The sequence below is a fragment of the Raphanus sativus genome, chromosome 4, assembly GCF_000801105.2.
Source record: "Raphanus sativus cultivar WK10039 chromosome 4, ASM80110v3, whole genome shotgun sequence".
In the NCBI taxonomy this organism is placed as follows: domain Eukaryota; kingdom Viridiplantae; phylum Streptophyta; class Magnoliopsida; order Brassicales; family Brassicaceae; genus Raphanus; species Raphanus sativus.
Window position 1 is genome coordinate 42,904,448 of NC_079514.1, and position 25,320 is coordinate 42,929,767.

General features: G+C 36.0%; 5 protein-coding genes across 5 annotated transcripts; 2 read left to right on the top strand and 3 right to left on the bottom strand.

The window, feature by feature from the left end:
- Positions 1-1,287: 1,287 nt before the first annotated feature.
- Positions 1,288-3,101, bottom strand: LOC108849085 (Golgi SNAP receptor complex member 1-2). The gene is made up of 6 exons (XM_018622587.2): positions 2,861-3,101; positions 2,499-2,686; positions 1,933-2,022; positions 1,791-1,862; positions 1,552-1,681; positions 1,288-1,473 (listed from the first exon to the last, which is right to left on the bottom strand). Exons 1-6 carry the CDS (start codon positions 2,991-2,993, stop codon positions 1,376-1,378), a joined length of 711 nt encoding a protein of 236 aa, XP_018478089.1. The 5' UTR covers positions 2,994-3,101; the 3' UTR covers positions 1,288-1,375.
- Positions 3,102-3,546: 445 nt separating this feature from the next.
- LOC108851074 (probable pectinesterase/pectinesterase inhibitor 17) lies at positions 3,547-5,877 on the bottom strand. Its single transcript, XM_018624501.2, has 2 exons — positions 4,972-5,877; positions 3,547-4,348 (listed from the first exon to the last, which is right to left on the bottom strand). Exons 1-2 carry the CDS (start codon positions 5,825-5,827, stop codon positions 3,663-3,665), a joined length of 1,542 nt encoding a protein of 513 aa, XP_018480003.1. The 5' UTR covers positions 5,828-5,877; the 3' UTR covers positions 3,547-3,662.
- Positions 5,878-9,127: 3,250 nt separating this feature from the next.
- Positions 9,128-11,739, top strand: LOC108854750 (3-phosphoshikimate 1-carboxyvinyltransferase, chloroplastic). Its single transcript, XM_018628389.2, has 8 exons — positions 9,128-9,611; positions 9,688-9,932; positions 10,019-10,172; positions 10,243-10,457; positions 10,541-10,658; positions 10,939-11,149; positions 11,213-11,274; positions 11,356-11,739. Exons 1-8 carry the CDS (start codon positions 9,291-9,293, stop codon positions 11,572-11,574), a joined length of 1,545 nt encoding a protein of 514 aa, XP_018483891.2. The 5' UTR covers positions 9,128-9,290; the 3' UTR covers positions 11,575-11,739.
- Positions 11,740-12,222: 483 nt separating this feature from the next.
- Positions 12,223-13,432, bottom strand: LOC108854751 (40S ribosomal protein S13-2). Its single transcript, XM_018628390.2, has 5 exons — positions 13,323-13,432; positions 13,164-13,236; positions 12,808-12,946; positions 12,526-12,712; positions 12,223-12,407 (listed from the first exon to the last, which is right to left on the bottom strand). The coding sequence occupies exons 1-5, from the start codon at positions 13,343-13,345 to the stop codon at positions 12,374-12,376; spliced, it is 456 nt and encodes a 151-aa protein (XP_018483892.1). The 5' UTR covers positions 13,346-13,432; the 3' UTR covers positions 12,223-12,373.
- A 7,329-nt stretch (positions 13,433-20,761) lies between these two features.
- Positions 20,762-23,788, top strand: LOC108848310 (LRR receptor-like serine/threonine-protein kinase GSO1). The gene is made up of 4 exons (XM_018621639.2): positions 20,762-21,239; positions 21,754-22,014; positions 22,115-23,023; positions 23,095-23,788. Exons 1-4 carry the CDS (start codon positions 20,810-20,812, stop codon positions 23,580-23,582), a joined length of 2,088 nt encoding a protein of 695 aa, XP_018477141.2. The 5' UTR covers positions 20,762-20,809; the 3' UTR covers positions 23,583-23,788.
- Positions 23,789-25,320: the final 1,532 nt, after the last annotated feature.

Sequence of the window (25,320 nt, forward strand, 5' to 3'; positions counted from 1 at the left end):
CTAAATATTGGGTTAAGTTCATTAAAATCATAGTATCACATTTTAAATAAAATGACATTTGCAAAACCGTGAAACGTAAATGCGAAATGCAAACAAAAAATGCACCACTAAGGTTTTGCGTTCGCAGATGAATCTAAAATTAACAATTATAACAAGTAAATCAAAAGTTAGTTACAAAAAAAAAACAAGTAAATCAAAAGTTAAGAGTTACAATATAGCACACATATCTTTTATGTATCAATTACACATGTACGAAGAACAGTTCTATGGTTTGATTTGTTCTTTTTAATCCCCGATCCGTGAGTTATAATATAGGTGATGGTTCAATATGTTTTATTAGTACTATATACTATCGACACCATCATCTATCTTCACAAAGTTATAATGATTTTTTTTTTCACTTTTAACCAAAAAGAGAAACAGAAGCTCTTCTGATTCTTTTGAGTGTCTTATTGTCTTAAAATTCGTAAGAAATGGTCTCCCATTGGGAAGCGTAGAATCTAACAAGCTTTTGTTTTAAAAAAAAGCTTCTGTTTCCTAGTCCTACGTTCAGCCAATATGTAACAAAAAGCCAAAAGCTAAACTACAATCTCACTTAGACGATAATTAGTGTCACTAAACGAATCATCTGTGGGAGCAACTCTAGTTACTTTCCTCGTTTAGTATCTATTTGGATCAGATTAGAGATGTTACAATCAACTAACCTGGTTTAATCAAAACTGAGTCTACTAGTTTAAAGCCAACCTAATCCTAGCATAGTCGAATCTACCTAGAACTTATTTTCGTTTTAATTTCCGCAAAGCTAAGTCGATTTTAGGGCTTTGGATTAAACCGGTATGAACCAATTGACTAACACTTATTGAAACTATATGTAGGACATGGGTAGTAAAATAAATGTAGGGAGTGGATCATCAGCAGCAAAGTGTGTCCCCACCCGATAATAAAGAGAGAGCCCCTTAGATTTTATAACCTGAGCGGATGTAAATGTAAATACGAAGTATGAATTTATGAGTTGGGTTGCTTTTTCGTACTAGTGTTGTGATCGAGAGGACAAAATCAAAGGGATATGTACTAACAAATATCTAACAAAAAAACAGAGCACGGTGTTTATTGGACCACATTTGTCTGTAGAGTAGGGCCATCGACGGATATGAGTGTGTGGTTAAGAAAACAAGTACCTGGCTGGTGTCGTAAGGATATTATTGATCTTGATGTTGCGAATAATTTGTTTTGGAATTTTTAAGCTGTTTTATGATTAGGAGTGCGACATTATATCCTACAAACACATAGCTCAACCAAATTGCATGACAAAAAAAGTTGGCAAAATCGATATAGGGATCGTCTTAACAGGCTTTAGGTGTATGAACAATGCTGTTTATTTCGAGAGCCAGTAGATGATTATAAACAAGGTACAAGCAGCGATGACAGCGGAGAGGATAAGTGTGTCCCGAGAACGTCTCCTTCTAATTGAGCCTACAAATAGAGAAGACAAAGTTGCTTTAAGGATAATTTAACTAGATTAGTTGAGAATGTTGAAATAGAGAGAGATACCAAGTAAGCCACGAATCACTGGGAACTTGTCTCCGAGATTTTTCATTTTCCCTTGAACATCCGAAAACAGAGACCGTTGAGAGCCAAGAACTGCTCTTGTCGCTTGAGCTTGGCCAATAACTTCATCAATCTGCAGCCAAATTGATTATAGTATATCCTCCATCATTATATCATTTACATCACAAAGAGAGCTATTTAACAGTATATAACAGTTGAGATTGCAGAAAGTATCATCTTACATGGGATATACTTCCATGGATTGAAGCTCTCTCTCTTAACACTTGCACACCTGGTGACATACTACCAGAAGCCTGTAGAAGCGTTATATCAAAACTCTCAGCATGTTCATTCTCTAAACTAGGAAGCCTATACGATTCTTACCTTATATTCACTTATGTCATCCCTGACAGAACTCAAAAGCTCAGCATGTTCCCTCATCGAGTTTATATTCCCTTTTATCCTTCGAAACTCCTACAAATTTACACTAGAAAATACGTTACAGGCGATAAGAAAGGTCCCATAACACGCAAAACTTCATACTATTGTAGATGCATAAGTATCACTACACTAGTGTAAAGCTTATGCCTTCCACCAAAAAAAAGGGACTGCAATGATACATCTAGTACTTAATCACGGATTCACGATACGAAAAACAATGGGGTAATAATATCATGTTTCCCTTTTGTAGCACTATGTTTTGATGCATCAACTTTGCAACATACTCCCAAATCACACTGAGATTGGAATATGATCAAAATGTACACACATAACTTCATATAACTGCATAAGTATCACTACCAAACCGACATGAGTGCACAAGGTTATGCCTATGGGACTACAATGTGTTACAGTATCATGTTTCCCTATGTGGCACTATGTTTCTACACACCAACTTTGCAATATAGTAATCCAAGTCGCATTGAGATCAGAAATTTTCCAAAAAAAACCTGAGTGTATTCGTGAAGAATGTCTCTGTGCCTTGCAAGCTTTTGAGTAACAGAGGTTGTAGGTGCAGCAGAGGCAGCACATCTACTCATGGAATCATTAATGTCCAACAACTTCTCAAGCGAAGATTGAATCTCAATCTCCATCGACTTCCATGATCCTCCAGGAGATCCACCCTCAACACCATACCCTAATCACATACCACCAATTTTAACCAAACTAGACTCGTAATGCGATTCTTCAAAATCTGAAACCTAATACTATATGATCCGTTCTACATTTCAAGCATTGTGGATCAGTGAAGAGATCATAATAAGAACATGAATGAATGAATGAAGCGGAGACGAAGAAGGTTAACGTTTACCGCCTTGATTGAATCTGGCGCCGAGCTTAGCGTAAGATGAGAGTTTGACGTCGAGATCGCCTTCGATTTTACGAGCTTCTCTCCGGAGCTCCTCCCAGCCAGATTCCTGCAGATCGAGGCTCGCTTCTGTCATCTCCGATCTTCGTCCAGTTTCAGATCCGATCAGATCACCTTCTTCTTCTCTGTACTCTCAGATAACTAGTGAGACTCGAAAGACTCTGAGGGAAAAGGAAGGATCTGAAACCGAAGTATTCGGAAATTATGAATGTTACCATTTCACTCAAATTTTCCAGTGGGCTTGGGCTTTTTATTCTCTTTTTAGTCTTTACTGATGGTTAAGTTTGTATTACTAGCCCAAATTTTATATTCACCCAGTAGTCTCATTGACCTTTTTTTTTTAAGTTACAGAGCATTTTTGCTTTAATTTTTTTTTTGACTAAGGTTTTTGCTTTAATTTTTTTCTTCTTCGAATTTCTATTGTCAGACTTAGGGCTGGGCATCATTACTCTGGTTGCTCGCCAGAAACTCGCTACTTTCTGATTGATGTTATCACTGATGTATAACTTATATATATACACGAATAGAAGTGTAGAACAAATTAAGATTCCTTAATTTTGATCATATTATAAAATTATCTTAGAAATACAAATATAGTATAATTGAAGAAAAACATAATTTTTGAACTGCTATATAATTATACGGGAGTTTCCAATCTTACTAAACAATCTTTATTCTCTGTAATTGACCAATCAATTGCGTATACAACTACCATATAATATGTGAATTAAACAGATATATTTCTTTAGAGACGAGAAGTAAACGGCACGTATGATGGAATCCAAGAGCTACCAGCAATGAAACTATCAACAGTAAATTGCAAAGCCTCTGCGGCAGAACGAATGACCCGAAAACCAGGCCATGTGACCCGACTTGAAGTAGAAGCACCCGGACCCGTATTCTGAAACTCACCGTAAAACAAAGTTGTCAAAGCGAAGTTACCGTTCCACTCAAGCCATCCACGTGGATCAATCAGACTATCAAGAGAAGTCTTCATAAAAACCGTCCTAGAATATTGTCTCCAAGGTCGACCTAAATAAGTTTTGGTAGATCCTAAAACGGGTCGGAGATCCGAAGCTGCGGTGACCCGAGAGTTGTGAATAATTATACCTGTGTTTTGATTTGGATCGGATCTTCCTTGGGCAGTGATTGTGTTGGTGCTACCAGGTGGACGTCGTGCAAAAATGTTGCAGTTTTGGAAAACAGCGGCTGCGTTTCCGAACATAAAATCTACTGTTCCGTAAACATCGCAATCACGGTAAAACTGGCGGTTGGAGTGAACGTAGAGTGTGTCTTGATAACCTTCGAAACTGCACTGATAGAAAACGGATAAATCCGATCCAGATCTTAGAGCCACCGCTTGTCCATTGTTTGCCCCCGCTGTATTTCTAAATGTTATTCCACGTGCTATAAATCCGTCCCCGACAGCAGCTGCACTTATGTAAGAAAAAAGTAGAAAGTAATTACTACTTTTAACTATAACCAGTTGAATTGTCATGTAATCTATTAGACTATCATATAATGTATGGAATGCTAGCAGAATTTAACAAATGAAAAGATAAAAATGCAAAGGAAAAGACAAAATCATCAATTTTATTTTTAGTCTAGTCAATAAATTTGCGAAGTGAGAAATTGTTTTCAATTTTTATTGAAATAATATTAAAAAGCAAGCATAAACGCAAAAAAGAAAGTTATACAAATTGAATTTACAATGCGTCTAGATTATGTCATTTCATGAATTATCAATCAGATCATATAATTTCTTTATTTACTTAACGCTAATGACATTGTAAAATTTTGTTTTTTGAAAGCAAAAAACATTGTAAAATTTTGTGTAATAATAATAGAGGATTGCGTATGCTTGTAAATACTAAATACCAACAAGAAGCAAAGACAACATCTAAAATCTTGAATCTGTATAACATAGAGGACGCGTATACTTGTTGTTCATGCACGTAAAAATTGGCAAACTAAACAGTAAAGCCTACATATATCTTATGAAAATAAATAAAATATTCAGCTTTTTGTTTTGTTTTGTCTGTAACCATACGTACCGACAGTAGCTGACTTAAACGTGGTCGATCCTCCTCCAACACTTCTGCTTCCGGTAATAATCGTTCTCCCTTTACCATCACCTCTCAACATAACATTATCTTTCTGTATATCAAGATTCTCACTGTAAACGCCTTGCTTCACATATATCACAAACCTACCACTCTTAGAAGCAGCGTTGATCGCTTCTTTAATCGTCCTGAAATTACCAGACCCGTCTTTAGCCACAACCACGTTATCTCTAGGTGTTGAGCTTTGCAAAAGCTTCCGGTCACCGGGTTTGACCCACGAGGGGAACCCGTCTTTTTCGGGTGGGGTGTAGACCGTGTAGTTGAAAGGAACCTTGTTAATGGCCAGTGTATTGCATATAAGATTTGAGACGTTGTTTGACATCAAGGGAAGGACGGTATCTGTAACACCTAGCTCTATGAACCCAGCTTCACAAGTGTCGAGATTGGTTAGAGCCGTGCTGAGCCAAGTTTGCGCGTCGGTTTTGGAGTACTTCATGTTTGGGTCCATCGTCTTGTTGATTTTAGAGACGGTGAAGTCGTAGAGCTCGAGACAATCTTCCCATGCAGCTTTTTCACGTGGTTCGTAGCACTTTGGTCCTAGTGTGGATGCGTGGGATTTGGCGAGGATGGCTCGGTCTAGAGCGAGTTTCATTGAGATGTTGAGGAACTCGGACAAAGATTTTATTGGTTTTTGGTCCGAGTTGTGGGTTAGGAAATACTCGCATGGTTTGGGGTTTGGAGTTTGGCTGCACCACGCTTTCACGTGTTTTGAGTTATACCCGGAAACGGTCGATGCCAAGAATATGCATAAGAACACAATTGTCAGAAGATAAACTCGAAAAGCCATTATAAGGCCAAATGTTTTGGAAAACGTGAAGTTTGTGTGTTTGAGGTGCTGGAAGATGAGATTGAATTCTTCAATTGATGTGTTTATATAGATGTGTTGGTGACTTTATGCTTTTATTTAATAAATGATGTATTTTCATTCATATATATCTGTACCAAGTACCAACCAGTGGATTGGTAATAGTCATGCCGTCATATATTCTTTAGGCTGAAATTATTTACCTTGTTTGGCCTATAATTTTTTGACGTTTATAGAATAATAATATTGTTTATAAGTATATAATAATGATAACAATAAACTGTAATTTGAGCAGTTGAAAGTTATTTAAAATTAATTTAAGTCGGGAAAAATTAACTAATCAATCCACAATATATATATTTTATACGTATCATTATCAATGTGGTTTAATATTCGAATAGTTGACAATCGAATGTATATGCATTTCGAATGGGAATTTCTTAACAAGTTATTATATTTAATAATAATAAATGTAGAAAACTTGAAGAGAGAAAACGAAAAGAGAAGACGAAAATAATTTCTTATATAAAAAGTTATCTACCAATTGTTTTTAATTTATAGATTTTAATTAATTTAAAATTAAATTAAATTAAATTAAATATTTTACTTATACGATCAACTAAGGAATTCATCCATTAGAATTAATGCTCTAAGAAAAATAATAAAAATAAAATAAAATTATATGCAGCCAGAGACAGCGTAATAGCCATGCATCCTCAAAGGCTAATCAAGCGTGGACGTCGAGTCAACTTCGAAGTTTCACTGCTATCGTTTAACAAGTAAACGACTCATTTAGCCCAGCCATTTACACAATTGTTGAACATCAAATCAAAAAAAAAAATTGTTTGATAAGTATTCTAGAATATAACGGTGAAAGAAAATGTACGAAGCGATAATTATTCAAAAAATTCTGTTTAATCATATTACGTGTTCATGTTGTTTCCTGGAAAGATATATACAAATTAATCGGTAAGCTTCTTGTATTTTGTGTGTACATAATCACTTAGTCAGATACACCACAAGCAAGATTCATCATAAAATTTCGCTAGTTAAATAATAATATTTTATTATGTTCATACTCAAACAAAAGAGAAAACTTAGGACCAGGATTGGTTCAACTTTGTTTGTAACGATCAAGCATGCAACCAGTCGACAATATATATGGTCACAGTTTCTGCTTTCCAACGCTCAAAATTATAAAATTATTTTACAGGTAGAAGTAGAACTAAACCACCAAATTTCCGGACTGGGGAAATCTTATATTATATACATTATACATATATATCGATTTAAGGTAGTATATTTCTTTGTTGAAAATTAAACAAATCGAGAGGACGCAATGCTCTAGCAACTCCAGGTACATTTTTTTTTTAATTTGTTGCTATGTGATTAAAAAAATTTAAAAATAAAATTAATTACGGATCGTCACGTGTCAGCGGGAATCGCAAACATTGTTAATGTTGGTGTTTAAATAAATAGCATAAACGCTGGTGTTTAAATAAATAGCATATAGCCTGCCCAAGAAGTAAGCCTCATGGTCTAAATAGAAAATATACATTTAAAAAATCATGACTTACACCGCAGCCTTTAAGCGCATTTGTTGGTGATGTTGTGTTTCTAGATTCGATACGCCGTAGAAGGGATGCTTTAGGTCAAAAATTGGCTAGAACCTCCAAATAATAATAAAAAATCATGGTTTACACAAAACATAACTTCGTTTAATTTATTCCTTCCTGCTCACTTAATTGATTAGATTTTTACAAATGAAGATTATCTTTGGATTTTTTTTTACTTTGAGCAAATATCTCCTGTTGTCATTTCTATCTTAGGATTTATCATTTTCCTTTTGTTTATCGTACTGTCAAGTATGCCGGTTGTAGTCGTCATATCGTTGAATATCACTCCGGTTGTAACCTCTTAAACTTTGAGCCTCTTTTTAATAATATAAACAGTGTTACCAAAAAAAAAGATTTTTACAAATTTCTGATTTGATATATATATATAATCCACAGAAAAATTAATTGCGCAAATTACATTTTTTGTTGATGGTTTATTTGTGTTATTCAAATTACACTTTTACATTAAAAAAATTACACTTTTGTAGTTTTGTTGAAAGGTTTACTTTATCATTCAAGCTCTGGATTGAAACGTTGCCGATCAAAACAAGTCTGCGTTCCACGTAACTTAGACGGGAGAAGTACAAGGTTACAAAAACTAGCAGAAACGTAGACATGTCTCGATTTATGGGTAGATTACCAACACTATCACCTGGTCGAAGTTGATTTTTAAGCACGGCCCAAAAAAGCCTTCCTTATTTTAGTGGTAACTAACTTAATTAATTTACGTGTTTTCACTTCTACATCTGACGATGAAATAACGGCATGACTTGACACCTCTGGAGTCTGGATGTTAATTAGTCTTTTCAACAACTAATTATTGAGATTTCTTCTTCAGAATAATATAAAACACAATCAATATATGTAGAGTTAGTCACCAACTTGAGTACTTTCACAAAATATGTCTTTCACAACATTAGGGCAAACCCAACGGGGGTTTAGGACAGGTTCTATTAATTTTAAAAATCAAAAGTATTGTAAAAAGTGAAATCAAAGAACCGATCGTTTCTATGCTACCAACCCCAACAAAAAAATGTTAAATACCCCTTGTACATATATTTTTTAATTGGTTTACAGTAATTACTTTTTTTTTCTTTATTCAAATGCAACTATGTGCAGAAACAAACTGCACAAAATGTTTTGATTGAAATGTAAGAAACCTATTTTTTTTTTAACCTGAATCGAAAGACAAAATTTATACAATTACAAGAGGCTTACGGAAAATATAATTTATAACAAGTAGAAAAGTAAAAGTTGCACAACATAAAGTGGGAAGCTTTAATACATTTCTTGAGATTCAGGGAAGACCAGAATCTCTTTCATTCAACGACCTTTACACCTGAGACATAAACTCGGCTCTGAACCACACTTCCACCAGAAAAGCCCTACTCTTGGGCTCTCTCCCTTTTCATCCACTACGAACCACACTACCCTCTTTCACTTGGAAGATCTTTGCAAGAGTAATCCAAGCCTGTGCAATATAAACCCATATAGACTTCGCTAGATTCAATAGTCTGCTCAGGCCCATTTAAAGACCCAAGATCCTAAAAAGCTCTCTCAAGTCTTACCTACCAAACCAAAAAATTCCCACTTGCTGTCTAAAATATCCGACGTGGCGCATTAGTATTGGCTAATAGAAAATGCTCATACTACTCCGTAGAGGTTTTGGGTGGGTTGGTGAAGGATGTGTGATTGATGCCCTCCTCTCCCCCTCACCAAACTCCCTGTTAATGTTCTTGTAAAAGCCGTCATTACAAGACCCCCCAAGACCCCTTGATTACTCGAACAAACAGAGTCCTGTAAAAAAATTCGATTTGCTTTCAATCTCAATGGCGCAAGCTAGCAAGATCTGCCACCAGAACCCATGTGTTATCTCCAATCTCCTCTCCAAATCAAACCAAAGCAAATCACCCTTCTCCGTCTCGCTGAAGACAACGCAGCAGCCGCCTCGAGCTTCCTCGTGGGGATTGAAGAAGAGTGTGACGTTGGTAACTCGTCCCACCGTCAAGGTAACAGCTTCCTCCGTTTCCACGGCGGAGAAAGCTTCGGAGATCGTGCTTCAACCAATCAGAGAAATCTCGGGTCTTATCAAGCTACCCGGATCCAAATCTCTCTCCAATCGGATCCTTCTTCTCGCCGCTCTATCTGAGGTAAGTCTAAATATTACAAAGTCTGCATCTTTAGGCTTGAGATTGAAGAAAGTTTCATTTTTAATAATTTAAATAGGGAACTACTGTAGTGGACAACTTGTTGAACAGTGATGACATCAACTACATGCTCGATGCGTTGAAGAAGCTGGGGCTTAACGTGGAACGTGACAGTGTAAACAACCGTGCTGTTGTCGAAGGATGCGGTGGAATATTCCCTGCTTCCTTGGATGCCAAGGGTGATATCGAGCTGTACCTTGGGAATGCAGGAACAGCCATGCGTCCACTCACCGCTGCTGTTACTGCTGCAGGTGGCAACGCAAGGTAAAGGTTAAAGGAGCTTTTGGCATCTTAGTTTAAGAATCGCATCTTGTGTTTGATGCTTTTTAGTTCGGTTTTGTTTCTTCCAGTTATGTTCTTGATGGGGTGCCTAGGATGAGGGAGAGACCTATAGGAGATTTGGTTGTTGGTCTTAAGCAGCTTGGTGCTGATGTTGAGTGTACTCTGGGGACTAACTGCCCTCCTGTTCGTGTCAATGCTAACGGTGGCCTTCCCGGTGGAAAGGTGAATTAGCTTTTCTTGATTCCTTGATTCCTTCCTTTGTATTGTTTCTTGATATGTTTTTTTTTTGCAGGTGAAGCTTTCTGGTTCAATCAGTAGCCAGTACTTGACTGCACTCCTCATGGCAGCTCCTTTAGCTCTCGGAGACGTGGAGATCGAGATCGTTGATAAACTGATCTCTGTTCCTTACGTTGAGATGACGTTGAAGTTGATGGAGCGTTACGGTGTTAGTGCTGAGCATAGTGATAGCTGGGATCGTTTCTTTGTCAAGGGCGGTCAGAAATACAAGTAATGAGAGTTTCTTTTTAACTTAAAAAGAATTAGATTGAAGAATGAATGAATGAATAACCAAATGGTGAAACTGATTCCAGGTCGCCTGGTAAAGCTTATGTAGAAGGTGATGCTTCTAGTGCTAGCTACTTCTTGGCTGGTGCTGCCATTACTGGTGAAACTGTCACTGTTGAAGGCTGTGGAACAACTAGTCTGCAGGTAGTTTCTGATGAGATACTAAGTTTATAATGAAGAACTAGGTGTTATTAAAAATGAAATTTGTGCAGCAACAAAACTTTTAACTTTAAATTATATTTTAAAATAAAATTTGTTAATATTTTTAAATCATTTTTATACTAGTATTTTAATATAAATTTTGGTTTAGTTAAACATAAAATTAAGATAAAATAAACAATTTGATTTAAGAATAGATATGTATATATTTAAAATTATTATGAAGAATCTAAGCTCAGTTTCTTTTTTGTGGTCAATCTCAAAGGGAGATGTGAAATTCGCAGAGGTTCTTGAGAAAATGGGATGCAAAGTGTCGTGGACAGAGAACAGTGTGACTGTGACTGGACCATCCAGAGATGCTTTTGGAATGAGACACTTGCGTGCTGTTGATGTCAACATGAACAAAATGCCTGATGTAGCCATGACTCTTGCAGTTGTTGCTCTCTTTGCTGATGGTCCAACCACCATTAGAGATGGTAAGTATATTAACCCTCTTTTTAATTATGTGGTTGCTTAAACTCTACTTGGTCAAAATGTAGTGGCTAGCTGGAGAGTTAAGGAGACAGAAAGGATGATTGCCATTTGCACTGAGCTTCGAAAGGCGAGTTTCCTTTCTCTTCACGCTCTCATTCTAAGTTAATCATTGTATAACTTTTTGCGGTTTTTTTGTTGTTGCGTTCAGCTTGGAGCTACAGTGGAGGAGGGTTCAGATTACTGTGTGATCACTCCACCAGCAAAGGTGAAACCTGCGGAGATTGATACATATGATGATCATAGAATGGCAATGGCATTCTCTCTTGCGGCTTGTGCTGATGTTCCAGTCACCATCAAGGATCCTGGTTGCACAAGGAAGACTTTCCCTGACTACTTCCAAGTCCTTGAAAGTATCACAAAGCACTAAAAAAAGATCCAAATGTGACATTGTGTTTGTTTCTTCCTCTCTGTTGCCACTGTAACATTTATTAGAAGAACAAAGAGTATTATGATTGTTTGCTTGTACTGAAACTGATTGAGATGCAATCGTTGAATTGGGCTTTATTATTAAAGGACTGTTTGTGAATTGTGATTTTTAAATGTGTCTCCCAAAACCAAACCAATTGCGCTTAACTCTAACTAAAAAGACGCAGCCCATACTGTCCCCAGCCCTTTTTGAGCCACCCAACTCTGAAAAATGAGGAACAAAAGTGCTTTACTATCTTAATGCTGAGAATTTGGAATCGATCTTAGCATCTGGCTTAAAGCGTATGAATAGATTGCATGTTCACTTTTCTTGTGGCTTGCCAACAGATGGTGTAGTGATAAGTGGTAAGAGATTATCTGATTGTAACTTGACATGATTCTGGCTGAAGGCATGAGAAGAGATGTTAATGTCTTGATCTTCCTCGACATCAAGAAAGCTCTTGAAGGTATTACTTTAGAACTAAGAACAACTTCTTTCTCGCTTTTGTTTTGCAAGGTTTTGGTAACATTAGAACCTTGATTTGTTAATGCCATGATTTCAATAACACGGGTAATACTTGAACGATAATAGTGAAAAGACACAAACACATAAGCAATTCTGACAAAGGATTAAACACATTGGTTCCTTGAAATCATCAAAACATCATTGTAACTTGACAAAACAAAAGTACTGAGAAACAAAGAAACTAGGTTCATAGATAAGACAGCAAAAAGAAACAGTAGTGTTCTTGAAAGCTGATCTAAGCCACAAGAGTAGAAGCAGTAGTAGACTCGCTGCAAAAGAGAAAAAACAATCATGATATATATCAGAATCTTTAATCAACCAAAAGATAAGAAAGAAGAAAACAGAGCACATTTTCATTTAAATTGTGCAGGAACAGAGTGCACTTACTACTTCCAGACTGGAGGAAGCTTCTTGGTCTTCTTGTAGTAACGAGCGAGACGGTGGATCCTGCTCTCGACAAGAATCAACCTAAACTTGGAGTCTTTGTCCTTCCTGTTCCTCTCCAAGTGCTTGCGGATAGCAACTGCTTTCTTGATCAAGTGGTAAAGATCCTCAGGAATCTCAGGAGCAAGACCTTTTCACAACAACAATACAACACCACTCCTTTTAAGTTTACATAAAAGCAAATGGATAAAAAGAGATAATGATAAAAGGGGTTAAGACACAAACCGTGAGCTTTGAGAATACGCAAGATCTTGTTTCCGGTAACACTCTTCACCTGAGGTATACCGTGAGAGTCACGAAGAATCACACCAATCTGAGATGGTGTCAAACCCTTCTTCGCAAACTTGCAGATTGACTCATCAACCTGGTTAACAATAATAATAATAATAACCCCATTGAATGATCAGATCGAGTGTAATAAAATCAACTAAATACTTTTCAGACAAAGGAACAAAACACAAAGTTCTTGTCTTAATACTAAGAGTAAGCTAAGTTCAGCAATTAAGAAGCCAGACGACAACAATCGAAGTTAGAACTGAAGCTAATGTCTCAACAAGAATCAAAGTATAGGGCTTTCTTACATCGACGGCCGTGGTCTTGAGCCATGTCGGAGGTGAACGCTTGTACGGTAAAGCAGATGCAGAGATACCCTTTCTGCATAACACAAAATGAGAAGAAGACGATGTAAGAGAAAAGACTAAAGCTTGACGAAGATAACGATAAAGAAGAAGTTCACGAACCCTCTGGAATGCATACGCCCCATCTTGAAGAACTTAGGGTTTGTTCACTGTCTCGATGAGATTGTTTCCTCTCCTGCGTTGTGCGTCTAGAGAGAATATATAAAACCCTAGTTTCAGCGTTTGTTTTTGGGCCTTTAAGCCTTGTTTGTAATGGTCTATATGGAGAAAAAGCCCATTAACTTAAAAAAAGCCCACTATGCTTGTTTTCTTTAAATCCCAGCACCCTTGAGAAATTCACTACGGTGTTTTTTTTGGTTAAAGCCCATACAATGTCGTTATATAGCTACGAAATATACAAACCTTAATTCCATCATTTTCTATTTGGAGTTTAAGCCTTGCTTGTAATGGTCATTAACAAATATAAGGCCCTTTATCTCTAATTAAAAAAAAATAAAAGCCTATCCACTCTAAGAAATTCACTAATGTGGTTCAAAGCCCAGCCAAATGTTCGATAGTTGCTAGGGATAGCGGTAAAAATGTCGTTTGTTTAGCTACAGCACCAATCAACGATTAGTGACACTGACATCGACTGATCTTTTTTTTCACTGATAAATTCAGCGTTTCTCAAAAAAGAAAACAGTCAAAATTTTAGTTGTTATCGCTGACGTCTATAAAACGAACAACAATAATGGTATAATCATCACTATTGCTTATCAATACTGTTGATTGCTATCACTAGCAACTTACAAACATACAAGACCGATCTTTGAGAGATAAGAAATATATAGTAATTGATGCAATGAGCGTGATCTTTTTATATGCAAGTTTTGTCTGAAAAGGGTGATATGCATATGCTTAAAGTTGGATTTAGTCTTTTAAGTTGCAATTATCAATACTTTTAGCTGTATTATTAGTCTTTGATTGTATCATAAATGTCAGAAGTTATAAAATAAAGAGCATATACTAATGTGCAAAATTAAAGGTTTAGAGAAACGCAAGAATATGCAAGAGTGAGAATCGTGAAAGCAAAAGAGAAAACTTGTATTGTCGATGCGATTATTTTTAGTTAATTAAAGTGCACATTTGTCTTAGTCACGTGAATTCGTGTAGTCGATCTCAATTTGATGACAGAGATAATATTATTAGCTAAATAGTGTCTGCTTCTGAAACTTTATACTTTAATCTTGTCTTCGACTTGCTTGGTTTATTGTGGTCTCCAATAAAACTTGGATTCCGTGATGCAAACATATTGTTATCATATTGCACTTTTAACTGTTTATATTCGTCTATAACAGAACGCTCTCTAGGGCGAACTCTCTCTCAGTGAAAACGCCGCCGCCGCTCGTAACCCTCGACGCCGGTGAGGCCTCTGGCCACCAGCGTCGGGTCCTCTGTATCACCTGCTGTTCTCTACTGTCTTCCCCCGAATTCATCGTTGTCTCCATTTCTCGAGTTAGTATCCTCGTCGTCTCCAACTTCGCTTCCTTGTCGGACCCTATCGCCGCTTCCCTTACTCCTCTCCTTGTTACCGCCGTCTCTCCTGTTCTCCTCCTCGTCACCACTCACACTCTCACGGCGAGCAGAAAGGCCAGATCTAGAAGACTCATCGGATCTGCACGCTGTTTCGTTTCAACAGTGACTCCGCTGGGTGTATTTCTCCCACCGGAGCTAGCCATTCGACATCCCGTCTCTTTACCGGTCGGAACTCTTGAGCTTTTGGTCAGGAACCCTCTTCGACGGATTCAATCAAACGGAACTCTTGGTATGGGCTTTCATTTGTTAATATCAGGCTTGTGGATCAGCTCAGGGTCCAACGAGAGGAATAGGTCTCGATACGGTAATATCGGAGCACTTGCTCTCAGTTTGGCCTCAGATCCCATCCCTTTGTTGAATATAGCCAAGAGATTATCATCGCCTCGGTCAGGATCTGAACAATACTCTGTCTTGATAAATCTAACTCAAAGGTTTTCTATCAGTTCAATCCCTGCAACTCCACGAGTCATCAGAAGTTCCAAGCACACAGAACCAGCGATTCCCACAGATGTGGTATTAGCTTGCTATCATCCTTTTACCATGTATCCTCATCCACAGCAAAACACTCCTTCGAGGCTCAGCTCCGCTGTACTTTCTGGAATTTGTCCTCTCATGATTAGCTTGATACAGCTTGGTGAAATTCGTTGTTGTTTGGTCTCCGTAACTCTCTGGCCCCGACACGGTAATGTTGGAAGTTGGAGTCAAAGCGTGAACTCAACAACTGGTGGTCCATCAAGCCTGGTTCGGTGCTTATCTCAGGTCCTCAAGTTTAAGGAAATCAAGTCTTCATGGCCGGTTATAGCATCAAATACACAGATGAAATCAGAGACGCAAGGAGCATCAACTGTTTCACTATCTAGCTTACCGAACAATTTGCTCTCCAGAATGTTTGAGATTCACATAGTCTCCCGGGTCAGTATTGTCAGTGTTAGAGCTTACTGCGTTCGTCCATTGTTTCTGAATAGTAGCGCCAAATATGGGCAAATAAGGCCTTTCTCTATCGTTCTTGTTTACGGTTCCGGAGTTATACCTCAGCAGCTCTTGCCGGCCAACAGCAGCTTGATCATTTGTAAAACTGATGCTATGTGGAATAAAGACAGGAAGACAGCATGGTTAGGATGGGTTTTCTCAGGCCAAGCTCTGGAACTTCCGATCCATGGATCCCTGAGGCAAAGCTACATCAGATCATTCCTAATCGCAGCGACATCAGCCCTTTTCTTGGTGCTAATCTTAGAGTTCTCAACACTCAAGGTTTTCTCCAACAATTCAACGCTCGTCAGAGCTATCTCCAGTAGCCTCCAGTCTAAAGAAATCATCGTGGTGAAAGATATACGATCGATCTCCTCTAGATTTGCATCAATCTCCTTCTGCAATTTCTCAAAAAATGCTTTAGTTGATATTTTAGCAAAAAGGCTCTTCAAATTTTCTTATCTTTATCTTTGTAATGGACTTCAAAAGTTGGGTCATCTTTGGACCTATTCTCTACTTTTTTTAGTTTAATGGAAATTATATGACAAAAAAAACTGTTTATATTCAAATATATATATATAAACATTAGTTTCCTTCTGTATAATTTGATATAAATTTTTTATTAGGATTTTTTTTTTCTGTTGAGATTTAACTATTGAATATACGTGACTACATCTATGAACTCTTTAAGTATATCAATAATAATACATGTATATACTTCTTTTCCATCAAAAAGTTACTAAACCATGCTTAGACTTTTATTCGATTATTTTACAAAATTGTTATTATATTTTCTAAAGTATGCTACTATATGGTATTGGGTTGAGCTTTACGATAGTCAAATAACTAATCAACTATGTGAACAAAAATAAATATCTTCCAAAATAGAGAATTTCTCCAGGGGTTTTGTTTGGCATATAAGTAAGAGCGATTTGCATACAAATTATGTACTATCTTTTTAATGCTATTTATTTTTCCCTTTCTGAATGTATTATTTTGCTTAATACAAAGACTTATGTAAGAATTAAACTTTCTTTCTTCTTCACAAAAATGCATACAAAATGTAATCATCAGCTTACATACTGTTTGTGTTCGATCAGGGACACTACTTCGTTTTGTCTTCCCGTGTTATTAGGTGAGAAGACCGATGAAATAATCAAATCTTATCGTTTAGTATTTGAATTCTCTGAAATTGGAAATGTGAAATTTTCAGGTTACGTATGGAAGTTTTGTAAGTGGAGATATTTTATGATTATGTGTAGCTGACCAAAAGAGAGTTCTTGTTTGCTGTGGTTACATATATTGAGTTCTCGATTTTCAAACGAGTTATCGCAAATGTGAACTGAAAACTTGAAATACGTAACGAAGCTACAAACAAACAAAAGAACAATAGTGAGTAATAAAAAATGTCAGCATGCATTTTATAACATCTGGTAATTAATTGGCATGCGTATATATAGCGTTGGACCAATCTTAGACATAAATTAAAGAAAAACATCGAACACACATGAATTTCAGTTTTCAACGTCTGAGTTAACGAGACGGAGAAAACATAAATCTATAAACTAGGCTTTTAATTATATTTCCACTTACATTTGGACACGATATGTAAGAAAACAAAATACATAGATCTGCTAAACACCAAAACAAAGATGATAATCAGTTAAATCCGGTGCCTACCAAGTACCAACATATACAACTATAGACTATAGTGATTATTATACTAAGTTTTTGTTGTGACAATCGTATGAAACATCGCATTCATGCATCCAAACAAAATGTGGACAGGCTGGGTCTGCTAACGTGTGAGGCCTTTATCTCAGAGACGAAGGCTCCAAATACTGTATAAGGAGCTAGTGACTTTGAATATAATACATTGCCATATTAATGTTTAGTATATAAAAATTACTGGTTTTCATAGCAAATAAAAAGAGAGGATTTACTGTTTACTATTCATGTTTATATGTGTTATACTATCATATTTTACCGCTAGGGTCATATATGGTGTAAAATATAATATTAAACATGGGACATATTTACTAGTCATGTTTATATTTTTGTTCATAATTATATCAAATATAAAACCACTAGTTAGCGATTTCAAAATATGTTACGTCTAATTAGTAGATGTACGGTAGCTGTTCACAGATTAGTGGTTCTAACTTGAGTTTTTATGTAAGGATTTAGAAAGTTGAGTTTTTATGTAAGAATTTGGAAACTTGAATATTTTCTAACTATGTCATCATATGCACAGAGAATTGACTTCACTAGCTAAGATTTATAATGAGAAATTGCCAAAAATACCATTTTCATAGTACCACTTTTCATGTTTACACTAACCACTTTTACCACTACTTTTAATAAAGGGTTTAGATTTGAATGTTTAGGATTTAGGGTTTAGATTTGATGTTTTAGGGTTTAAGGTATATAGTTTAGGGTTTAGAGTTGAGGATTTAAGGTTTATAGTTGAGGATTTAGGGTTTATAGTTTAGACTTTAGGGTTTAAGGTTTAGGGTTTAGGATATTGAATTTAGGGTATATAGTTTAGGGTTTAGGGTTTAGAGTTGAAGATTTTGGGTTTAGGGTTTAGAATTGGAAGTTTAGGATTTAGAATTTTGGATTAGAATTTTAAAAATCATATAAAAACAAAGATGTAAGAGTCTTTACCATTTTAATAAATAAGGTATTTTTGAAAATGTATCTTTAGTGGTGGTAAAAATGAATAATCTAATCTATTAATTTAGGGATTATCTACTATTTGAAGTTCTCATTTAAATTTTGGACTCTTTCATAATTGTTGCTAGAATATATCATGCCTTCTATACAATGCAACCAACCAACTTAAATTAAACCAAATCTTAACCAACATAGATTAGTTAAACCTAACCAATAACACTTTTATAATATTTTTGGTTAATCTCTTAATATAATTAGATCATATAAAACTGAACCACTCTTAAATCAACGAGTTCCATATCATTCCAGACATAAGAAAAAAAATATCTGACTCATTTACAACGTAAGCATACAAAGACCGTGTATGCTTATGCTCATTGATCTTCCAAAAACCAAATAATTGTGGCATAGACCAACATAGGCTCATGTTCGTATCACTAACTTTACTTCCATATATTTATTCTTCGCCTACATCATATCACAACATATACAGTTATGCAAGAACATGATTTTTTTTTGTTCAAACAACCAAATAATGGTGGCATATGGTCAGTAGATTTTTTAAATATGTTTTTTATATATTACATTTTACGAGACTATGTGTATAAGTTTTTTTTTGAAAAAGGGCATAACTATGTGTATAAGTTAAAAGGTAAAAGATGTGACAAGGCAAATTATTATACTAAAAATGAAAGAAGATTAAATACAAACTAATAACAAGTACAACACAAATTATAACACTATTAAATTCTATATATATTTAATAAAATATTATATATATATGTCTAATATGTATATATATATAAATGTTACACAAAATATATATAATATTATATACACATATTATATATACCATATATTATTAATTGAAATTTGACAAATCAATTTCCGCCCTTTAGAGCGGGTCCTAATCTAGTGGTATCTTGAAAGTGGTATTTTTGAAAATTCCCCATTTATAATGGACATTACTTTCGATAATTCTCGGCCGCACTCATACTACAGTGAGTTCGTTCATTTCCCTCTGTCGACATATGCTCACGCACATACACAAATATGAGTCACAAATATTATGTGTATAAATTGTATATCATCCACCAATTTTACACAGTTAGTTTATCATCCACCACTACCTACGAAGTAATAAATTACAAAAGGTGAAATATCAGAATTCAGAAGGGGTCATATTGCCTTTTGCTTTATTCTCTTGCTTTATGTCTTTCTGATTCTGTGAACTCACATGTTATACTTTAGAGTAGAGCTGAGGTGCTGGTCCATTTACCTTTTTTTCTGTAATCAAATCAAGAAAATAGCAAAACACTAACTCAAGAGAAGTTCACATGTTTTCAAAAAACTTCAGTTATGTTTGATTAGTTGTGTAAAACAAAATGTTCACATGTTGCTTCTATTCACTTGCCTCCATCATCTTTCTTTTTCCCATTTGATGTACCCTTAACCCATGCCTCTTGGATGCCTTTTTTTATCTTTCTATATTATATAAATCTATATGACAAAAAAATATAAATCTATATAAAATACACACTACTCTGTTTATTCATGTAACAATTATTTGCAGCAAATATAGTAATTCAGTGGAATAATCTCAAAAATACCATTTATTTGTGTACCTTATTCCCCATGTAAGCATATGAGCTAGTTATCAGGTAGTTTATTCACGCTGATCAAAAAATCAAATACAACTCTAATTTAGTTTTCTATTTTCTTAATTAGTATAAATATTTTATTTTCACAATTAAATTTCATCCAAAATGTAATATTTGCGTTGGGTATAAAATAAGTGAGATTTTTTTTTTTGCATGGTAGATGAGTCATTTCTGAATTCTCTTATTAAAACAAAAAAATGTTAGCAAACCCTAACTTTAATGGATTTATGAAAAGTTAAAACAATGATATGCAAAGTACGATTTTATAGCTGGTGCACTGAAAAAGAAAAAACTTTTCTTACCACTAAATCTAGAGAGAATGCCATCATTTTCAATTTTGAAAAAAACCTAGCCTATCTATCATTGTTCTTCTCTGAAAAGTCTTCAAAAAGAATCTTTACGGTATAAAGTACCAAATAATATGTTGACAAAAAAAATAGAAGAAACCTATTTTAATATCTTTAGTCATTTCAGAGCAATGCAAAAATAGAACTTCAATTGATATTACAGGTAGTCAAATTAACTGTGTTTTATAATTTCATTTTCTATAATTATTTTCTTTTCAAATTGTATCATCTTGTCTCTACAACATTTTTTGAATTAACAAACAAACAAAAACTATTTAAGTTTTATTTTGCTTAAAAACCAAAGATATTCACTTTCTTCTTCATCACTCACTCTCTCTCTCTCTCTTCTCCACAACCAAACATGGCCTCTCCACTCTCACTCTCCCTCATCCTCACCGTCTTTCTCTTCCTTTCTCCTTCACCATCTTCCTCATCAGAGCTCGACATTCTCCTCGACATCAAATCCTCTCTTGACCCACAAAAACGCTTCCTCACTTCATGGACTCCCGACGCCGACCCTTGCTCCCCCGGCTCTTTCGACGGTGTTGCTTGCGATGGAAACCGCCGCGTTGCTAACATATCTCTCCAAGGAATGGGTCTAACGGGAACTATCTCTCCTTCCATCGGTCTTCTCACTAGCTTAACCGGTTTATACCTTCATTTCAACTCCTTAACCGGTCAGATTCCTAAAGACATCTCAAACTTGCCTCTCCTCACTGATTTATACCTCAATGTCAATAATCTCTCCGGCGAAATCCCTCCTCAGATCGGAAACTTAGACAATCTTCAAGGTCAGCCTTCTTTATGCATGCCTTATATTAGTGAAGCTCACTCATACATACATTTACTGCAGCCAAAAGTATCTCAAGTGAGTCGGGTTTGGTTTTATCACATTTAAGAAGAGTTTAGTTCTTGAATTGGTGTAGGTTGTTTATAGAAGAGTTCTTGTTTTTTTTCCTTTTAAATCAAAAACTCTTCTAAAACCTCATAATTTTTGGTTTACAAAAACTCATAAGTTCATAATTATGAAAACAACAAAATATAAAAACCAAATTTTACCAACAAAAGAAAAAACACAAACACCTAAAAATCAATTGAATTTTTTAAAAAGAAATTTAAGAACTCTTTTAAAAGCTCATGATTTTTAGTTTTCCAAAACTCATATAATTTCATAATTATGAAAACACTGAAAACTAAAACCAAAATATAATTAAAAAACAGTTTACCAAAAAATATAAACACTGAAAACTCAATTAAAAGTTGCATAGTTTCCTGTTTTTAATTGTTTTTTTTTTCTTTTTGCAGTTCTTCAGCTATGTTACAACAAGTTAAGTGGGAGTATACCGACACAGTTAGGTTCTCTCAAGAAGATAACTGTCTTGGCTTTGCAGTATAACCAACTCTCCGGCGCTGTTCCCGCGAGTCTAGGCGATGTTGGTACGTTAACTAGGCTAGATTTGAGCTTCAACGATCTCTTTGGTCCTGTTCCGGTGACACTCGCTGCCGCTCCTCTGCTTCAAGTTCTAGACATTCGTAACAACTCCTTCTCCGGCTTTGTTCCCTCTGGTATATAATTCTTCAAACCGGTTTAACCAAACCGAAACCAACGCAGATAACTGTCTTTTTGGTTTGATATTTAATAATTAATTTATTTTGGTTTTTGAAGCTTTGAAGAGGCTAAACAATGGGTTCCAGTACTCAAACAACCACGGTTTATGCGGAGATGGGTTCGCTGATCTGAAAGCTTGTACCGGTTCTAACGTACCGAACCTAAACCATCCCGACCCAACAAACCCAAAGAGTTTCATAGCAACAAATAATGTGAAACCAGAGTCTGCAGTAGTACAACGAAGCAACTGCACTAACAACAACAATGGCGCGTGCTCATCAAAAACCACAAAGACCTCATCTACAGGAGTCGTCATGGGACTAATAGGATCAATACTCGCAGTTGCAATCTTCGGTGGCTCAACGTTCACATGGTACAGACGAAGGAAACAGAGGATAGGAAGCAGTCTCGATGCTGCTATGGACGGTAGGATAAGCACTGAGTACAACTTCAAAGAAGCTTCTAGAAGAAAAAGCTCTTCTCCGTTGATCAGCTTAGAGTACGCCAACGGTTGGGATCCGTTAGGGAGAGGACAGAACAGTGGTGACAACAGTAGTGCCTTGTCTCAAGAAGTCTTCGAGAGCTTTATGTTCAATCTCGAGGAGATCGAGAGAGCTACTCAGAGCTTCTCTGAGGTTAACTTGTTGGGGAAGAGTAACGTCTCTTCGGTTTACAAAGGTATCCTTAGAGATGGCTCTGTTGCAGCAATCAAATGTATCGCGAAATCGAGCTGTAAATCTGATGAATCCGAGTTCCTCAGAGGGTTGAAGATGTTGACGCTGCTGAAGCATGAGAACTTAGTGAGGCTGAGAGGGTTTTGTTGCTCTAAAGGGAGAGGAGAGTGTTTCCTTATCTACGAGTTTGTCCCTAATGGTAATCTTTCGCAGTATCTGGACGTGAAGGATGAGAGTGGAGAGGTTCTTGAATGGACTACTCGAGTCTCCATCATAAATGGAATCGCCAAAGGTTATTATTTAATTCATTCTTTCATAAACTAAACTATGTTCTTGTAGTTATGTCTTTTTATTTTCTTATAGGTATTGTTTACTTGCATGGAGAAAATGGGAAGAAGCCATCAATAGTTCATCAGAATCTATCAGCAGAGAAGATTCTCATTGATCATTGGTACAATCCGTACCTTGGGGATTCTGGTCTACACAAGCTTTTCACGGATGATATCGTTTTCTCGAAGCTCAAAGCAAGCGCTGCGATGGGATACTTAGCTCCTGAGTACATAACTACAGGAAGGTTCACTGACAAGAGCGACGTCTATGCCTTTGGTATGATTCTGTTGCAGATACTCAGTGGTAAAAGCAAAATCAGCCATTTGATGATCTCACAAGCTGTGGAGTCTGGACGATTGAACGAAGACTTCATTGATCCGAACCTTCGGATGAGCTTTCCTGAGGCAGAAGCTGCTCAGCTCGCTAGACTTGGTCTTCTATGCACTCATGAATCCTCCAACCAGAGACCATCCATGGAAGATGTTATGCAAGAACTGAATAAACTCGCTGCGAGTTATTAGTTTCAAAGTTAACATGATTTTTTTTCTTAGTCTCACCAAATGTTTCAGAATATCACCCACTCCCTGATATTAGCTCTCATTAGGTTCCTCATGATGTAACATCTTTTCTCTCCTTGCAACTGTAGCTGATGTATGTAGGCTGTAAAAACAAGAGCTTTTTAAGACATTTTGAATGATCTTGTGAGAAGCAGCTTTTAAGAAAACTATATTGAAAAGTGTCTTGTATTTTTCTTCCTTAGCATCAATCAAATCAAACAACTCTCGCGTTATAAGAAACAGAGTCTCTGTGCGGCATTCTATCGAACACCTGGCGAGCGAACCCAACACAACTTTATTTCTTAACAAGTTCCGGTCTTTCTCAGAAACCCATGAATCTGCATCTCTTCCTGTACAAACCCTAATCTAGAACAGGATTTCAGAGTAAGGGACAACACTAATTTGTCCACGGAAGCACCATGCTCGGGCATCAAAACAGAACAAGAGCAGAACTTGTCTATGATCGAGTCCATGAGCGTGAGATTTGACAACTCTTTTCTATAGAAACGGAGCGTCCACCTCTCATGGAAGAAACAGAAGATACATGATACTCGTAGAAGACGCAACGCGCGAATGTGTGATCGTTTAACGGCTATGTATAGTTCGTTTGAAAAAGTTCAAACGATGTCGTGTAGTATTGCTTGCTTACAGGCCGCCAGGCTCTCAAATTGTGGCCCAATGGTAACTTCTTTCGTTTAAGGTGGCCCAACTAGCTTACAATATCAGCTAAGTTTCAATGGTTTTTTGTGCTTAATATATTTTCTAAGATGAATAAGTTATCCATCTCCATAAATAAATATATTATAAGAAATTTTATATACAAATCATGTATATTATTCAAAATATTCAACTTCTGCATCATTTAGTTCTGCTTCTTTATGCTACCGTTTTATCTACTTTATCAATGAAAGTCTAAATCGAAATCCATAATTAGTTATAGTTTAATTTCGTTTAGTGTCGTTCAACTTCTTTTCTTGAACTCCTGTTTTTTTTTAATTCTGACGGAGAAAATTAGGGACACCAAAAACGAAAGAATATAATTACACAATTCTTTACAGAAATTAGATAGAAATTTTAGGTGATTAAAATATGTTCGTCAAACAGACCGCTGCAAAATAATATACCTATAGAAAATAGAAAAGTGATAGTGATAATAAGATATTGATAAGCAAGTTGTGATAAGCATTGACTTCTTGGTAAGTCATAGTCAGGATGGAGTGGTACGACATATCTCGTACATTTATCCCATTTATCAAATTGGTTTATTTATAAAATTATATAATATTTATTGCAAAGTTGCAATTTAAAAATCATGCGTTTAATATAAAACGAAAGCGCGAATTTGTCGTTATTTGCCCTTTACGCAATATTTAAATCTAATTGAAATCATGTCAACTTCTGAATTTAATTAGCTTAAGAGTACTTAGCTAATTAGGAGCCATGGTATTTGTTCCTACTATATCAGGAGCCATGGTAAAGGCACGTCTCGACCGAAATAGTATACTATTAGCTATTTAGCTTGCTATTCGATTTAAGTTATTACGGTAATGCAAAGTAAGTTTATAACTATCAATAGTATTTGATTCATTGGTTTAGTTTGGTTCTCTGAAACTCTAATGTTTGTGTATCTAAAGACGGTTCATGTAAAACATTGGCGAGCACATTTGCCTCTTGTTTTTTTTTCTTTTGAAAAAGATTTTGC

What these genes read in the sequence shown, in the direction of transcription:
- LOC108854750 (XM_018628389.2), top strand. Translation starts at nt 9,291, where the DNA reads ATGGCGCAAGCTAGCAAGATCTGCCACCAGAACCCATGTGTTATCTCC. An exon ending in TCCAACCACCATTAGAGATG is followed by an intron (nt 11,150 to 11,212) that starts GTAAGTATATTA and finishes GTCAAAATGTAG; the next exon opens with TGGCTAGCTGGAGAGTTAAG. An exon ending in TTTGCACTGAGCTTCGAAAG is followed by an intron (nt 11,275 to 11,355) that starts GCGAGTTTCCTT and finishes TGTTGCGTTCAG; the next exon opens with CTTGGAGCTACAGTGGAGGA.
- LOC108849085 (XM_018622587.2), bottom strand. Translation starts at nt 2,993, where the DNA reads ATGACAGAAGCGAGCCTCGATCTGCAGGAATCTGGCTGGGAGGAGCTC. An exon ending in CGCCAGATTCAATCAAGGCG is followed by an intron (nt 2,687 to 2,860) that starts GTAAACGTTAAC and finishes GTATGTGATTAG; the next exon opens with GGTATGGTGTTGAGGGTGGA. An exon ending in TTCTTCACGAATACACTCAG is followed by an intron (nt 2,023 to 2,498) that starts GTTTTTTTTGGA and finishes GTAAATTTGTAG; the next exon opens with GAGTTTCGAAGGATAAAAGG.
- LOC108854751 (XM_018628390.2), bottom strand. Translation starts at nt 13,345, where the DNA reads ATGGGGCGTATGCATTCCAGAGG. An exon ending in TCAAGACCACGGCCGTCGAT is followed by an intron (nt 12,947 to 13,163) that starts GTAAGAAAGCCC and finishes ATTGTTAACCAG; the next exon opens with GTTGATGAGTCAATCTGCAA. An exon ending in CTTCCTCCAGTCTGGAAGTA is followed by an intron (nt 12,408 to 12,525) that starts GTAAGTGCACTC and finishes TCTCTTTTGCAG; the next exon opens with CGAGTCTACTACTGCTTCTA.
- LOC108851074 (XM_018624501.2), bottom strand. Translation starts at nt 5,827, where the DNA reads ATGGCTTTTCGAGTTTATCTTCTGACAATTGTGTTCTTATGCATATTC. An exon ending in GTTTAAGTCAGCTACTGTCG is followed by an intron (nt 4,349 to 4,971) that starts GTACGTATGGTT and finishes ACATAAGTGCAG; the next exon opens with CTGCTGTCGGGGACGGATTT.
- LOC108848310 (XM_018621639.2), top strand. Translation starts at nt 20,810, where the DNA reads ATGGCCTCTCCACTCTCACTCTCCCTCATCCTCACCGTCTTTCTCTTC. An exon ending in CTCCGGCTTTGTTCCCTCTG is followed by an intron (nt 22,015 to 22,114) that starts GTATATAATTCT and finishes TGGTTTTTGAAG; the next exon opens with CTTTGAAGAGGCTAAACAAT. An exon ending in CATAAATGGAATCGCCAAAG is followed by an intron (nt 23,024 to 23,094) that starts GTTATTATTTAA and finishes ATTTTCTTATAG; the next exon opens with GTATTGTTTACTTGCATGGA.